This window comes from Dreissena polymorpha, chromosome 7, assembly GCF_020536995.1.
Source record: "Dreissena polymorpha isolate Duluth1 chromosome 7, UMN_Dpol_1.0, whole genome shotgun sequence".
Lineage (NCBI taxonomy): Eukaryota > Metazoa > Mollusca > Bivalvia > Myida > Dreissenidae > Dreissena > Dreissena polymorpha.
Window position 1 is genome coordinate 19,192,897 of NC_068361.1, and position 17,805 is coordinate 19,210,701.

The 17,805-nt window shown below is 37.3% G+C and overlaps 1 protein-coding gene and 1 long non-coding RNA gene across 2 annotated transcripts; one reads left to right on the forward strand and one right to left on the reverse strand.

Annotated features, from left to right (window-relative positions):
- Positions 1-1,656: 1,656 nt before the first annotated feature.
- LOC127839505 (uncharacterized) lies at positions 1,657-4,821 on the reverse strand. The gene is made up of 4 exons (XM_052367895.1): positions 4,641-4,821; positions 4,258-4,431; positions 2,226-2,422; positions 1,657-1,662 (listed from the first exon to the last, which is right to left on the reverse strand). Exons 1-4 carry the CDS (start codon positions 4,804-4,806, stop codon positions 1,657-1,659), a joined length of 543 nt encoding a protein of 180 aa, XP_052223855.1. The 5' UTR covers positions 4,807-4,821.
- Positions 4,822-4,886: 65 nt separating this feature from the next.
- LOC127837833 (uncharacterized) lies at positions 4,887-17,514 on the forward strand. The gene is made up of 3 exons (XR_008029495.1): positions 4,887-5,008; positions 16,977-17,093; positions 17,319-17,514. It is a non-coding gene; the product is annotated as an uncharacterized LOC127837833 (long non-coding RNA).
- The last annotated feature ends 291 nt before the right edge of the window (positions 17,515-17,805 follow it).

Sequence of the window (17,805 nt, forward strand, 5' to 3'; positions counted from 1 at the left end):
TCACACGCAGTACGGTATGTTACGCGGAGTTTTCGCGGGTGATTTTACATTATAACATATTGCTGGTCATAAACCTGTAGATACAAAACAGTAAACCCAAAGAAAAATGGAAGTGAAATTAAAACATATGAGTCAATCGGCCACACGCGAAGTATCCGTACATATTTTTAATATTTATACGCGCGTTCTTCGAACAAACCTGTTTTAGTGGTTTGTCGGGCATTGCAATTTGATTCGATTTTTAACAGTATCGAGAATCATCGCGCTCATGCTTAATAAATTAGTCAATATGGTGGAATAATTCTTGTTAAATTAATCCAAAAAATATTTATCAGTGTATTGTTGAAAACACATTAAGAATCTATTATTGACAAACCATGATTATATCGCTGAATATCTCCATTTAACATATTTCTGGTCTAAAGAAAATTCCAGTTCACCAAGTTCACGCGATAGTGTCTATATTAAAAAACGAGTGTTTTACTGGCCGCGAACTGACCCTGACACCTTAAGGGTTGGAATGCAATGCATTTAAGTGAGGCCACGCTTCCACTGCTGGAACGACGGTTTGTTTACAACTTTATACTTTTACATGTTAAATGTTCAATTTCGAAAACAATTTAAAATGGTTTGGCCAAACGAATATCAGGGTAGGGTAAAACGATACATTTATGAACTTAAATATACAAGAACACAGACAGAAATATGGAAGTAATTACTAAATATGAGAACATAGCCTTTAAGTACAAACGCTCTAGCGCTGGCAATCCTCTGAAAATAGAAGGTGCACACACAAACTGTATTGATGTCGAGTGTTGAGTGTAAAACTTTCTATCTATCAAGCCTTTTCATTAGAGATAAAATTGTTTCATGCTGAACACGCAGTTAAACAGTGTTACAAAGACGCGGTCATGTTTCCAATGTTCTGGTGGTATGCTCAAATCAGCCAATGGAATAAATGAAGTGTATTTATACGTGTCTAGCCGAGGGAAATTTTATTTGAATTTTATTGGACACTAACAAAGGTCAGGTAAGGTCAAAAGTGACGTTAAACAGCTACGCCGAAAAATGATCACTAAAAATGTTAACAACACATAATGCATATGTTCTTATTAGAACCTTAGATTAATGTATGGGGGATAACTTATTAAGAGTTCCACGTGTTCCCGGCGAAATCCTGTGGAAAAGCCGGTCATATATATGGTTTTGTTATGTATTTGATAATCGCTTTGTGCAAGCCAGTCTTACTCTTTCCGCCTTAACTGAGTTTTCAGTTAGAAGATACTAAAACACAAAACAATACCGTACAGCGGCACGTGTCGCAACTGATTAGCCTGTGTGGACTGCGCAGGCTTATCTGGGAAAACACTTTACCCACATGCATTAAGCCCTGTTTTCTCAGAGCAGAGCTCATTGGGATTGTTGCGGTATTCATTCATATTTCAGTCATATTACTTCTTTTAGCCATGTTCTGGTAAGATATGTTTGTAAATACAATTTTCATTTGTAATGTACCGAAATGCGTCGTAAACAATAGATTGTGCAAATAGTGTTTAGAATGTGGATGGTGTGTTATGGTCAAGGCAATACTCTCTAATTCGGCGTGAATATGTTAAAATGAATTTACTAAACGTTTGATTGCTTTCATATAAATACTCACGTCTGCAATGAAATGTGATATATTACAATAAAAAATTGGTAAATAGAAAAAATACTAAAATGAAATTTAAAAGTATACAGATATTTACGTTTGATTCGCTATAGACACAATTTCTTTCAATTCTTCAAGTGCTTGTTTTGGCTGGCAAACGATTCATATTGAATCTTTGAGGAAGTTAATAATATGAGCCGCGTCTTGGGAAAACTGACCTTTAATAATTCATGTGCGTAAAGTTTTGTCCGAGATAAGCTGTGCAGTACGCACATGCTCATCAGGGACGACACTTTTGACTAGATTGAAATTTCGTTAAAACAATATTTCTTTAAAATAAATAAACGACGGAAAATGTCGTCCCTGATTTGCCTGTGCGGACTTCACAGGCTTATTTGGGATGACAATTTACGCAAAAGCATAAATCAGAGTTTCCCCACAATGGACCCCAGGGTACATTTTCAATTAGATTACACTCAATATCATACTTTCTTTTTATTAAACAGCGCAATTTTACCTGTTTGAAGCTTCCAAGAATGAACACAAATATAATGTACCAGCGCCGCTTAAATACCGCTGTTGTCGGGATCGGATTCTGGACACTTCCGGTACCTGGGGAGCCGCTCCCGTAGACATGTTCGCTGTTTCCAAAGACGACCGCACCATGCTTCGGGACGGCGATTCCATAGCCTGCCAACCGGGAACTTCCGGCGCCTGCGTTGTCCGCCCTTCGCAAGGGTTGTCGCTCGCCGATTTTGTTCGTCGGAGCGACTGCCCACATACCCGAGAAGGACGGATGCTACTCACCGATGCACTAAGAAGCCACGGGGATCAGCAACTGTTAACTTTAAATTATTTAGAACATTCATTCACATCCTCTGAATTGTCTTGAATAAAGAGGCCTTTTCACAGATTTTGGCATGTTTTGAAGTTTGTCATTTAATGCTCTTTATTGATAAATGTAAACATTGGATTCAAAAAGCTCCAGTTAAAAATCAAGAATAAAATTTATAAAAGGAAAAACAAGTAGCCCTCAGCAGGGCTCGAACCAGTGACCTCCGGAGTAAAAACCAATAAGACCGCTCGGCCATCCTGCCAAGTATGTCTGAGAGACGTATTTTATACTTTATATAAGCAATCTTCGTAGTTTCACAAAATTAAACGACAACAACAGAACTCTCCAAATTATTCAATCGTTTCGCGTTGCAACGCTTTATAATTTTCAGGGTTTTAAATCGTCAAAAGATGCATATAATTTCTATATTAGACCATGGTAAATGTTCAGTATTACTGTTTCCTCACACATATGCTAACTAAAACGAAAATGTGCGAATCTGAAACAACTTTTTTCAAATGTGTCAATTTACCAAAACGTGAAAAGATCCCTTTAAATTCATTATTATGTTTGCAGACCTCTTTTTTCAAACAATAGGGCCTTGTTAATGGTATTCAATGATCGAACATGAACCATTTGTGTGATAATCAAAATCACATATGTATTACATCGAACCTTTACCAATATACGATGTCTAGAAATGTCCATATGTTAAGCTTGCTCATTTTAAAAAGCAATTAAGAGTCTAGACTTGATAACATTGTATCTAGAATACTTAAACTGTGCGGTAATACCATTGCTAATTAAATTACTTCAATGATTATTGAACGTATTGAGAATGGAACTTTTCAGGACCAAATTAACACTTTCGCACAAAGGTTCAGATATCAGTCATGAAAACAAATGTGTAGGCTAATTACCTCACTCCAAACCATACAACAATCTTTGAGAAATACTTGAGAAATATTTGAGAGATACAATGCAATGAAAAACTAGATATGTTTTCTCTCAGATTTAACAACTAGGGCATGCAGATTTGTTTGTAAACAAAAGCGAGGGCATTGATGAAATACCGCGAGATAAGTCGACATACATGTTACGTACTTGATTTTGACCTTCGGATTAGGCGAACACAGATCATTAGAACTTTAAGATGGTAAAGAATCACTACACGTATCGTCTATTTTCAATGTAAAGCAATTCATAACAGGCACAAGTTATAACTATAAACGGATAAAGAGATGCATTATCAGTTTAGACTTGACGGTTATAATATATACACGATATGGTTTGTATCATACATGTAGATCTATATAGAATATTTACCAACCATGAACGCACAGGTACTTGAAACAATTGTTTGGTCCTTATATATATAATAAGAGTAAAGGTACCCACGATGATTTCACAGGTGTATTGAATAACACAATGCAACAGCATAAATGATCAAACAATGCACACATAATTATGTCGTTGTGGTTGCCAGCAGGAAGCCAGGGTTTTTTGGGTCCGATTTTATAGCAGAAATTTGGCTATGTTCCCAGTCCCAAAAAGTATACTTTTTTCCCAAAATGTGGCAAAACAATGCACACATAATTATGTCGTTGTGGTTGCCAGCAGGAAGCCAGGGTTTTTTGGGCCCGATTTTATAGCAGAAATTCGGCTTTGTTCCCAGTCCCAAAAAGTATACTTTTTTCCCAAAATGTGGCAAAAAATTCCCAATCCCGACGACTCTGCATTGATTTTCTGCTTGTAAAAAAGTGACTATGACTTTTAAGTCCTCTTTCCGGCAGAATTCTTTCTTTTTTCCCGGAGAACTGTTTGACGCCACTCTCGACAAGGTTGGTGTAAGTCTCCTGAACTTCTGTGGAGAAGCCACCGGCAATCTTTCCGTGCCTCTCCAGGGTGTCCGCAGTCGTTCTGGCTCCAACCGAGCTAATGCTCTCTGATGATAATAACAATGCAAATGAAGCACGGTCGTTTTTATTAATTAAATAGATAAAATAAAAATGCATAACTAGTAAAAGATATAGAATATCTCCATAGACTTTGACTTAATTGGGTCCGTGTATACTAGTAAGCAAGACTCTAAGATATTTTAAGTAGCATGCTGCCAAATGTCATTCGTTCAGAAACGTTTTATATTTGAATTACCTTTAAACTCTCGATTTAGGAATTCGTTGACAAGGTCCGCCTCCAGGTTGTTACCGATCCCACCTCGCAGGTTGACGGTTCGATTCCATATGAGGTCATTTCTCAGACGTTCTGGCAACCATCCGTTGATTGCTGGAAAGATATACCAGATACTGTTTAAGGACATCTGAGAAGAACTGAATGCACACGCACGCACCCCAAGCCCCACACACAAAGATGATATATACCGACACACCCAGCGTGGAGCCAGCTTCCCCGGGTGCACTGACGGTTGCAGCACTCAACCATGCCCTCGTCCTTTGTGCGTCTGCATGTGTAGAATTTTGAAAGAACGGACATGCATTCAGCGCTGTAGTACCATGCTTCTGGTAAGTTGTCGGAATCAAGACTGAGGCACTCCAAATGGAACCATGTTCCATTAGGGCATTCCACATTTAATCAATTCTTCATTGTCGTCATCATCCATTGAACCTGAGAAAAATAGTAATTTTCCATTCATTAAATGATTTAACTGTAATTCACAATCTAACATGTTTAACGTTATATTAACCTTTATATAACGCATTCTTTATGTTCTAATGGTAGTTGTCCGCAAAGGGACATACAGACGGTGTATGCTGTTCATATACTAATTAAAATACGAGTATCTTTCAAAAAAATAGTTATAAAATGATTGCTTTACACAAAGTTTGAGTTTCTATAAACGGTCCTTAACATAAACCTTTTGTATTATCAAATTGTCCGCGGTAAACGTTGGGCGCGAGAAAATTCTTAGTTTCTGTTTATAAAAAAAAATTGAAATGCAAACGAAATACTTCTTAACACATGCGCATTTTGATCAAGCTCATGAACAGCGAGAAAACTATCATTTTTATTTAAACGCAGTATGTGAGCGTGGGTTCGAATCTCAAAATGACTCGGTATCGGTGTTATTTTTTTACTTCCGTTTATTAGTTTCTTACCATCTTTAATTTGTTCCAAACTCAACACCACATCTTATAAGAAAATGACATTTACGCATGAACAGCTAACCTTGTCGACAGAAGTACCACTTATCGTCTGTAGCGGTGTCATCGTCGTTCAGGGTGATGGGGCACCATATTTTGTTGACGATGGCTACTGCCGCGGCATTGAGGTCTTCAAGCGTCATCTCGGCCTCATCGTCCAGTGACGTCAAGCCAAGTTCGTCCAGGGCAAATGTGATCACATAGCCCTCTGTCACGAACTTAAGAAATTCCGAGACGTAGTTAAACGACTCGAGAACCACGCGCGTCACGGACCTTTTGGCGAACATATTCCGCAACTGGAACAACGTTCCCCGTTCTGTCGCAGATTTCCCATCATATAGACTGTCCATTAGAACCTGTCGTGATAAATAACGAGTTTGTGGTATAAGTATCTTATGATATCGTCAGTTAAAGGGCATATCAACGACTAATGCCTTTAAAAATAATTATATTGCATATAATAAGAATATATAATAATAAGTTTGGCACTTGGTCATTTGCAATCAATTAAGGAACAAGCCTGGTGGATGATAACAGTGCTTATATTTGGTTTGGTTCAAACACATATAAATGTAATAACGTAACCAATCTTAACTATTGCGCGTGCAAACAATATTTGCAATAATGGACAATAAATAGTACAGACATTGATAATAACTCTTTAAAAATAGATTGAAAAGATCGGCAGCGTCTACTGTAATCAGCAAGAACAATGATTACGTATTTACAGTGCAGAACAGCTTATGTTATAAATAATACTCAGTTAATCTCACTTGAAGAATCAGCATCCTTTTGTGAAAATCTTGAGGCGCTGGTTCAAGACCCTCCAGTCTATCACGCGCCGTAGGCTCATTTGAACGCGCGTTTTGTGCGTCAACGTGACGTTTGCAGGACAGGCCGTCTCCCCATGTGATAAGCGTGTGGACATCTCCGTTGCGCTGGGGAACGTAGCTGTGGAGGTGGTCTAATATGCTCACTACACCTTGTACAGTTAAGGGGTTATGGTCCAAAACACCAAGGTTATACTGAAGCAAAACGGTTATACAAGTGTAAGATACAAGGTCAGTTGCTGCCCCGTATTGCAAGATATTGGGACAGTCAAGAGATTCAAATTAGGGTGATACACTGGCGTCAAGGCAGAAGTTGACGTTGTATCGTATATATCACACAGCATGTTTCAGCCATTTATTTATTTTTTTTACTGACCCCATATTTTACGATGTTGACAATATATTTTGAAATATTTGGTAGTCAGGTGAAGTCGTTTAATCCAATGAAATTCCTACACATTTGTTGAAGGTATGATATAGTTAAAAATGATTAACGTTGTTAAAATGTGTCTTTATCTATGTTAGTTTACGTACTATACTATTGGTAAGTCAATATAAGCGGGTGTCAACATCGAAGGTTTAGACTTTAGAGTGTTTCTTTCTTTAATTGTTCAAAAATATACCAGCTCGCTTTTCCGCTTGCTTTGCTCCTCAAACGGGTGCCATAAATGAGAAGTAACCTTGACCCCACTTGCAGCCTTGACGTTCTCCTGAATGATTCGCTCCACCATGTTGACAAGGCGGCCTCTGAGGTGTTGTACCTCGTTGTTGGATAGTATATACGTTTCCACATCGATCTCTGATGCTGGGATGGTGCCAGAGCTAATACAATGCCAACATGAGAGATATAACGTATATACAGCGTAAACATGTTTACACAAAAACGTATTTTTTGTTTAAAATTTCACATTTTCACTATACAATCCCATTTTTGGTAAAAATATACTATTTTAAAAAACTTACGAAGATAAGTGCGATGTTGGAATTCGGTTTTTCACTGCGTATGCCAAAGCCCACGACTTGTATGAGTTCCCGTGGTTTTTTGTCTGGTGTCGCGCTTTCATGGACTTCCCAACATTGTCCCAGCACAATGTATAACATAATATAGCAAAGTAAATTTATTGAAATAAGGCTGCCTATCTTTATTTGTTATATCATTGGAAAAACACACTAAAAACATGTTGGCAATAGAGATTCAAGAACCCAAGATCCGAAAGGCAAAGTTATTGGCTTTTGTTTCGTATACCTAAAAAATAAAATAATAATAATACATTTAGTTAATGTTATATAGCCAGTCCCTTTCTTTAAATGATTACATTTAATTGTGTTAAACATAGCGTATTTAAAAAATAAAAATAAAAACCGTTTGGTACGTCGTCGCGTCCGAGCATCACAATGACATCTGGATCATCTGTGGGTCGAGACACTGACGGTTCTTCAACTGAGAGATCCACAAGGTTTTCCAGTACACCATTGTCTCCCGAGGGCTCATCTGACGGTGATGATGAGGCGTCTGTGTCTGGCACATAGTCTGGGTCAGCAGCTGTTTCGTCAGGCATTCCGTCATCGCTGACTCCGAAAACGTACTCCTAGTAGTAGAGATATAGCTTTACATAGAATATTTCAACTTTAAAAAAATAATACAAATAATGCATAAAACAACAAAAGCGTGATTAATGGCAAGCGCTACGGATGATCGAGTCGTATTGTTTCAAATAGTGAGTGATACGTTTTCAAGTTTATCACACAAAGTGATATTCCGTTATTGCTACTGTGACAATGCGATAAAATGTTGGACACGTTTTCTTAAACAGTTTTAATAAATGTATTAAGAGATATTGTGACAAAAACGTTTGGTTAAATAAGTGTCCAACCGACAACTAAATCCGTCTTAAACAAACGACTGAACAGTAATGTAAATAAAAGTCTGATTTTCCACCTGAATCTCGACTCGCCATCTCTTCAGTTCCTCGTCGAATGAGTTCTTCAGGGCGTCCAGTGTTGACATCAGAGCTCTCTCGCCAACACATACACCGATTTTCCCAAAGTCTTTGAAAAGCTGTATGTAAGATTATATAGATTTATCTTAGATATTTATAAAAAATATAACTCGGTGAATGTTTTAATGCAGTTTAAACCAATTTATTCAAGCTCGATTGCACCGAAAGTATTTGGCCTATTAAAACGCTCTCGAGTCTGTTTCCTGGTACTATTACGTTAACCTTGTGTCTTTGGGGGAGTTGGAAAGAACGCTTCCAGTGGGGTTCGAACCGCGATCTATCGATCGCTAGGCGGACACAATATCCACTACGCCACGGCGATCGGTGAATGTTGATGTTTAACGTTTCACAAAACAATTTACTTTGTCCTATTGAGATATGTTAACATGTTTTAACGTGTTGGTCACGGTAGAACTACCAAACAAGTTGAGCAATATATATATATAATAATTTCTTAATACACATACCTTTGTGTTAAAAAATTCATCTAATATAAGTATTTTCTTATTTATAAAAAGATGAGACCAGCACACTTTTCGCAAGCGCTGGAAAATCGTAGCAGTAGTGAAATATTTATTATGGAATGAGAGGAAGCTTCTTTCCCTTCAAAATGCCTTTCACCTGTGACCTTGTCTCTTACACAATCAAAGAGTCCATGGCGTTTCGGGCGAATTTCCTCTTACGGAAGAAGCTGAACCCCTGCTTGTAATTTCGGTACTTCAGTTACAAAATACCCGTATTCTCACTAGGCTACAAATAAAATCATATTAAACGAATCTTTATCAACATAATAAATGTCGCTATATTTGGATAATTAGAGTAATTAATTTTACAACTTATTAAGTCCATAATAATGAAGATGATGATGATGAAGACAAATTAAACAAAAATAAAATCAAAATTAAAAGCAATAAGGGTGTCGAGAGTTATTAATATATAAGCCGAGCTCTGTGAAAAGGGGGTTTAATGCATGTGCGTAAAGTGTCGTCCCAGATTAGTCTCTGCAGACCGCACATGCGGACGACACTTTCCGCTTTAACATGAGTTTTGCTACGAAAATACTTTCTTGAAACGAAAAATATCATAGGGGAAAGTGTCGCCCCTGATTAACCTGTGCGGACTGCACAGGCTAATCCGGGACGATACTTTCCGCACATGCATTAAACCCCCTTTTCACAGAGCGCGACTCATATCATTTGTGTTTGCTTAAAATATCCGACCTCTACAAACCACCTTAAAGCTCACCTTTCCCAAAAATAAATGCTGATCAATTGATCTTATGAATATACGATAATTATATTTGGAGAATAAAATTTGAGTTTGTATAATGAATACTTTTGAACAAATGTATTTTTTAAGAGTAAACATTTCATAAAACGACAGAGTCACGAAATAATATACCCCGCAAGTGTTAGGACGTTTCCGTTTCCTCGGAGTCAAGCCCGCCACAGGCGATAGTGCTGGACTCGCTGGCCGCTTTCTTCTGGGCGTTGACGTTGACGGTGTGCTGGTAGACGGCTCGTTTGGTGGCTTTTGTGGCGTTGACGGTGTCCTTTTTCTCCTTAAGTAACTTTTTTTCCGAGCTCGCTTCAAACAATTGATTTTTTGCTGTGTTACCACGGGTTGCAATGCTGGTTAGCTGATCACATTTGTCGCAAAGGAATCGCTCTTTAGCTCCTGGAGTTACATCAATGTCAAACAAATCTCCTATATCGATCTCTGACCGTTTTTTGTTAATTAACGGTTTTCGTTTGAAGCCTTTAGCCCTCGCTTCAAAGGGTTTTTTGCACATTGCACAAGCCATTTTCAGAGATATCAAAACGTGTCAACTGCCTTGCGCTTTGGTGCGTCTTAAATATACGCACGTGAAAGCACGTGCCATGTGACTGAAAGCACTCTCTGTTCCTATTAGTTTCGCGCCAAAATTACCAGAAAGTCATACGTTATATAAGTTATACTTATATAAATAGCAGGTGCTAGTCTGCGCAATTCCCTGACTTCAAAGGACTCCGATACACAAATCTAAACGGCGTTATGCAATAACTTGTGCGGACAGAACAGACTCAGGACTCGTATGCACACATCTAAACGGCGTTATGCAATAACTTGCGTGGACAGAAGAGACCGCCAGGCCCCACGCTGTTATGAAAATTCCGACGGTCAATATCAATTCGTTTATAGACATGAGTGAAACAATATAAAATCAGTATTCTTTAATTTGTGAAAGATTTGGCTTTGATATGAAATCTGAGCAAAGGAAAAATTATCGGCCTTACTGAAAAACCGAGATGTTACTGCCGTTCTTCCTACCGGATTTGGAACGACCATTTGCTTTGTGTTACCACCTCTTCTTAAAGGGATCTTTTCACGCTTTGGTAAATTGACAAAATTGAAAAAAGTTGTTTCAGATTCGCAAATTTTCGTTTTAGTTATGATATTTGTGAGGAAACAGTAATACTGAACATTTACCATGGTCTAATAGAGCCATTATATGCATCTTTTGACGATTTTAAAACCTAAAAATTATAAAGCGTTGCAACGCGAAACGATTGAATAATTTGGAGAGTTCTGTTTTTGTCGTTAAATTTTGTGAAACTACGAAGATTGCTTATATAAGGTATAAAATACAATTAGCATGTGTAATCGGCGGAATAGCTCAGTAGGCTAAAGCGTTTTTAGATGGGCGCTTTAGCGCCCGTCTAAAGTGCTTAGTGTGAAATTCAGGTCGATACGGCCTAGGTATGATTAACCCAATACCCGTTGCGTATCCGCGCAAGAATGAGTTGTATAATTTATGCAAGAGGTTTGAGTTCTTCAATTATGTGTATTCACAAATGGAAACATTATATTAATATCGTGTTACATTCAATATTTTCGAACGGTGTTTTATAGAAAATAATCAATAAACAATGATTGTATTGTACGTGTCGCGGAGGAGATTGTTTATGAATGATTAAAATAGTTCACTTTCTGCTGCGTGTGCGTGACGTAGTATTTTCGCTCAGCTCATTCATAAATCTGAGGCTGGCGATAAACAAAGGGGAGTCCGTGTGAGAATAACGCAGTAGTATAAGGTTACGCTTGTTTATATTCACAGGTCTCAATTAATAATACGTTGACCACGAGTTCAACAATTATTACTGGGATACGATAGACAACATACAACAATGTTTCATTATCGCTGAAATTGTTAAAAAACATTTAAATATAACAATAATATTCTCTAAAAAATGTAGTCTTGCTGTTTTGAAATAAGGTTTGGAATAATGTTTTCTAAATAACTTAATTCAAAACAAAAGTTTAATTATAGTGTTTTTTACTTGTTAGTCGCATATTTACCGCATTATAATGTGTGTTATAATAGGCAAACCATACATTAGTAAAATTCAATCTGCCTTCGCACATAGAAGGAATGGGTCAATTAGGTGCTGCGTTTCCTTAGCTTACTTCAGTTAGAGGTCAATTATTTACGTAATAGCAATCACAAGGCTCCGACTTCAAAGGATTTGCGGAGCGTTCTTACATAATAAAAGTCGTAGTCGCATGGTATTTGCGTTTTGCGTCCTGTTTGGTCACGTGGTTCTTTTTCCCGGTTGTTTTGGCATTCATGATATGAGGCTATTAATAGATGCGCCTGTCGATAAACAAAGGAAAGTTTACGGGTTATAACAACGCAATAGGTTACGCTCTCGCATACAACTCAATGACGTAGTGCAGGTCGTAAATTGAGAGATTCGGGAAAAAGTTGACGCTTATTTATATTCTCAATTAATAAAACGTTGAACATAAGTTCAACAATAACTTCAGCGATACGATAGACAAAAAAAAGTTTCATTATTGCTTAACCCGAATATAACAAACAATTTATAATAATAATACGAATGCAATAGTAGAAGGTTAGTAGAAGGTTAAGCTTGTTTTATTCACAGTTCTCAATACATAGACAGTTGGATATGAGTTCATCAATTACTACAGGCATACTATAGGCAACCTCGAAAATGCTTTTTAATCGCTAAAACCGAAAACAACTTAATATATTATATTAAATACATTTATAACAATAAATGTCTTTTAAAAATGTAGTCGGCGTATACGCTGACTTTGAAATAAAATTAGCAATTTACTTTTCTAAATAATTAAATACAATTAAACAAAAGTTAAACTATTGTGTTGTGTTTCTCACTTGTAAGCTGCATATTCACCGCATGAAATGTGTGTTAGCATTGTCAAACCACACATTAGTGTGAGTAAATAAAATATATACTACGGTAGAGCACTTCATATGTGTCCTCATATGCCTTGTTATGAGTATCTTTCTTCACTATCGAAATATATCGTATGTTTATATTTTATTTAAACGCAGTTTTCTTTCGACACATTTAAATCACACGTCAATAGCGCCGTCATGCGAAAATGGGTCTTATGCGTTTCGGCAAGCGTTTGTTAAACCCAACATGTGCTTTTGCGCAGTCAGGCCATAGGCGATGCTGTTCGCTTTAAAATCACTCAATATGTTATGTTTCTCCTTACCAGAAGGAGAGATAGCTGAGTGGGCTATTTATATGATGGGCGCATATGGAATAAGACCCATTTTCGCATGACGAGGGTCATTACAAATCTCATTGCGAATTGAAAATGCCACATTTAAGAACAATGCTTTTTGATACAAAATTGAATTGAAAATAGCAAACTTGTTAATAATGGCAGCCTATCCACACATTAAGGAATGATTTCCAGACGTGCTGACCAAGTACGGCAAACATTGTGGTATGATAATTAAACGATTTTCTCTTGTCGTGACACTATACTATTTCGCTAATGATTGTTTTCTCATCTTGGAGGCGAAAGTGAAATTCTGCGAGATGGATTGTAACGCGTAATTGTAACAGGGCCACAATTTGTGTCGTTTGAGCATACAGTGTGTAGTCCGGAATTCCTTACACTGAACAGTGCTACATCCTTTGAATTGAGCACATACGCAGTGATGTAGCAAAAATTCAGAGGTTGTATCTCGAATCAGCTTATTAAATATTCGAAAATATTCATGCGTGTCTGTTGGCGTTATGTAAAAGTCACTAAGATGAAAACTGAAACAGCTACGCCTAAAAGCGCATTAGTGCTCTATACCTTTGTTTATGTTAGCGTTGTTGACACCGTGTGAACTGCTCGGGTAATAAGTAAAGCATAAACAGCAATGTTTATATACTTTTATTCCTCCATATACAAGATACGAAGATTGTTGTATATTTTGAATTTGTATATGGTGTCAAAAATCAAAAGTTTTGTACACGGAACTTTCATTATGAATTTATATTCTTGGTGTGATAGTCATTTGATATTAGAAAAAAATATTCCTTTAATATGATGGTGACTGCAAATTTTCTTTATTTTAAGGTATCATTACCATTTTCATCATACTTTCTATGCTTTCAGAACTTCCAAAAAGCATGTTGTTTTTATTTTGTCTGAGTTATTTCTATGAAATAATAAGGCTGATAAAAAGTGCACACAAAACTCGACCCGTGCGCTATGACACACACTTTATAAAGTTGAATGGCGTGTGTTCATTTCAAACTTGCGATTGATTTTCAAAAATGAATTGCGTGTTAAATTATGCAATAGCGAACATCTTCAGTGCCTTCAGCGCTTTGATTACTTCAGGATTCTGGCAGGACTCCAGGGGTCACTGGTTCGAAACCTGGTCCGGGCAATGTTCGTTTCCTTTTTTTAATTTTATTCTTGATTTTTTACTGGAGCTTTTACGATCCAATGTTTACATTTATCGATATAAAGCATTTAATGAATAAGTTAAAAAAATGCTAAAATCTGTGAAAAGGCCCCTTTAAAGACATACAAGTGAATATTCTCTCTGTAATTGCTTTACATACAAATGCAAAATATGAAAATAATAAATTAAATTAAAAAAAAAATCTTTATAAAGTATTTATATCAACTGCAATGTTTGTACGTTATTTACAATTTAAAGAAAAAACACATTGCTATGATAATTAGCATCAGTATTTTATTTCAGGACCCCTCTGTTCAGCACGTCGCTATTGTCATTTCACCTTTGACAAGCCTAATGAGGGACCAGGCGCGGCGACTCGCTGATTGGCATGTTTCTTCTGTCATATCCACCGATCTAAAAACACAGCAAGTACAAGGTAAAATATGTTGTACGGATTTACATTAAATCATAACGGAATTGCATGAGAGCAAAACATTTTTTGTTAATGTTACCGACACTTTATTACTCAAGAGATCAATGTGATCAATATTCCATTTAATGGCAGGTATTGAACAATTTAAATTAATCAACTTGATCTATAGATACTTTTATTTCTTCACTTTTTCGAGGGCTTATGTTATCCAGTGTGTATGGACACTTAACTTCGATACTATACGCAATATATACCACAATTAAAGCATTTATTTTTTCATATTATAATTTTTTTTTAAATTCCTTTGACAGACTTAATTTTACCTTCATTGCAGATATGCGGACAACAGACGTGTCCGTTCTTTTCGCCACACCGGAAGCCCTGCGATCCCCAACCTGGCGCAAACTCATCCTCAGCCCCGAGATGAAAGAAAGACTATGCCTGCTGGCCGTTGACGAAGCTCATTGTGTGTCGCAATGGTACGCGTTTTAATACAAAAGAACTAAACGTCGTCAATACGAAACACGATACGAGAATAATACTTATAGCATTACGTGAACACAGTACTCATGAAGATCAGGCGACTTGTTTAGCAGTACTTATGTAATTACACGTCGTGTTAAATTATGTATAATAGGTTAATACTTATGTACCCATCGTTATAGGTATTTATGGGTTTTTTATACCGATATGTAAACACAAATATGTCTAAATATTTTTCTATATGGGAACAAAACAAAAATAAAGTGTACTTATTAACAGTATAACATTATTAGGGGCGAAGATTTCCGACCAGAATTCCGACAAATAGGGGAACTGCGCAGCCTGACAGATGTACCCTTGCTTGCAGTTACCGCCACAGCAACAGAGAAGGTACAGCAGGATATACACCAAGGTCTGCTGTTGTCCGACGATGCGTTATCCGTCGGCGTATTACCCGACAGTTAAATGAGACAAAATACCACAATCCTCGCAGCAAATATTAAATGCTTAGCAGTAAGTTTTATATAATTACAATTAACACCAAACGTCGTATAAATAAAACTGTATCCACTAATAAACGGTTTGATGAATCGAAATGGTTCTAAGTTATGTAAAAACGCAGGGCGGATAGGAATTGTGCCATTTGGTTTACTCATTTTGCATAACGGGTCATCCAATCGGGGGGAATTGTGCCAATAAGTTGCCTAATTTTGTGTAACGGGTCAGCCAATCGTGCGCTGGGATCTGAGTCACGTTCACTTGACAGTTAACGTTTCCCGCGCCTAGCGTCCTTTTGCAAAGAAAGGAAAGTGCCATTCTCGCAACTAAGAGAACGCTATTAAAAGAAAGTTGCTTGAAAAAAAACACTTCCATTTCACCTCCGGCATTTTTTTTCATGTCGCCTTCCATGTGTGCTTTTAACTCATGCCTTTAACATTGTCATGCATTAATTAGGACTAATTATGCCCCCCTTCGAAGAAGAGGGGTATATTGCTTTGCTCATGTCGGTCTGTCGGTCGGTCTATCTGTCGGTCTGTCTGTCCGTCCGTCCACCAGGTGGTTGTCAGATGATAACTCAAGAACGCTTGGGCCTAGGATCATGAAACTTCATAGGTACATTGATCATGACTCGCAGATGACCCCTATTGATTTTGAGGTCACTAGGTCAAAGGTCAAGGTCACATGTGAAGGTCACAGTTACTGAAAATAGGCATTTTAAGGATTAAGCATGGTTCAAAGAAGGGAAACAACTACCGTTTATGCATGTTCTTTTTGTTACAGCATTTGCCTCCCTTGTAATATATTTAAATTTTACCAAATGTAAGGCTAACTGCATTTTTGTAATGCATTGTATCAATTTCCACCACCACCACCACCACCACCACCACCACCACCACCACCACCACCACCACCACCACCACCACCACCACCACCACCACCACCACCACCACCACCACCACCGTTGTTCACAGTGACAAAAAAACGTATTCACACAATGGCTGCTTCTACAACTTATAGCCCATATAGGGGGGGGCATGCATCTTTTACAAACAGCCCTTGTTTAGATTTTGTGTTCAAGTTAACGACATTTACTACTAGTATTAAAAGAAGCTACTTACGTTTTCTGATCGGGTGCGCATATTTATAATACAACGCATGCTTCTTAATTAACTAATAGTTTGATAATCATTGGTAGTAGTCTTTGAAAAATAAATAACATACAATTTAATTAAAACTCCCTGTGTACGTCAGATATTTGCGTTACTAGTTAAATTAGTAAAAGTGTACCCAGATAATTAAATACAACGCTATAACTATGATAATTATGATACAATTTGTATGATAAAATCTTCAGACCGAATATTCGACTGGCGGTTAGAAAATCGACTGATCACGCTGAGGAAGAGCTGGTGTGGTTGCTGCAACAGTTTCAGACAACACCCACACTGGTCAAGACTATAATATTCTGCAAGTGTGTACTTTTAATTCAATTCAATTCTGTTTTAATCAGAATGTTGGCTTGTTTGTTTGAAATTTATGTATTATGTACAATAGTGTGAAGATCTTTGAAATTGGGTAAACTAAACTGTTTCTGAAATTTGCAACGATGTTTAATATGCTTTTCTGTCTGTGTTCCTATAAACAAATAATCCTATATTACATGTATGTCAAAAAGATCTTCCTTTTGCGATTTCAGGTCGTACAGGTGTGTATATCAAGTGTGGTCATGGTTGGTTATTCAACTCGGTGACACGTCCTACGACGGGGAGCACCATAGCTGCAACCGCGTTGTTGAAATGTTTACATCTTCAACAACGGACGCCACGAAGGAGAGGATTCTAAATGATTTCCGGGCCGGAAGAGTTCACGTCGTTGTGGCAACAGTCGCCTTTGGGCCTGGAGTAAGTTACTTTCACAATGATTATAATTCACTTCGACATTTGTTTTCTCTATAAAACTATTATTTACTTAGTTAATATAATTTCTCTTATTTAATTTTGCTCAATCACGCCCATACCATATAAATTAAACTTGTATATCGTACGAAGTTAAATCATGAGTATGATGACGCTATGAAAACCATGGTGAATGGGACGGAATGCGTCAGACGTACCGTTCTGAAGGAGCTAAGAACTAAAGACATGAATCCTATTCCGGCCCAAGGCGATGGTTGTCAAGATGAC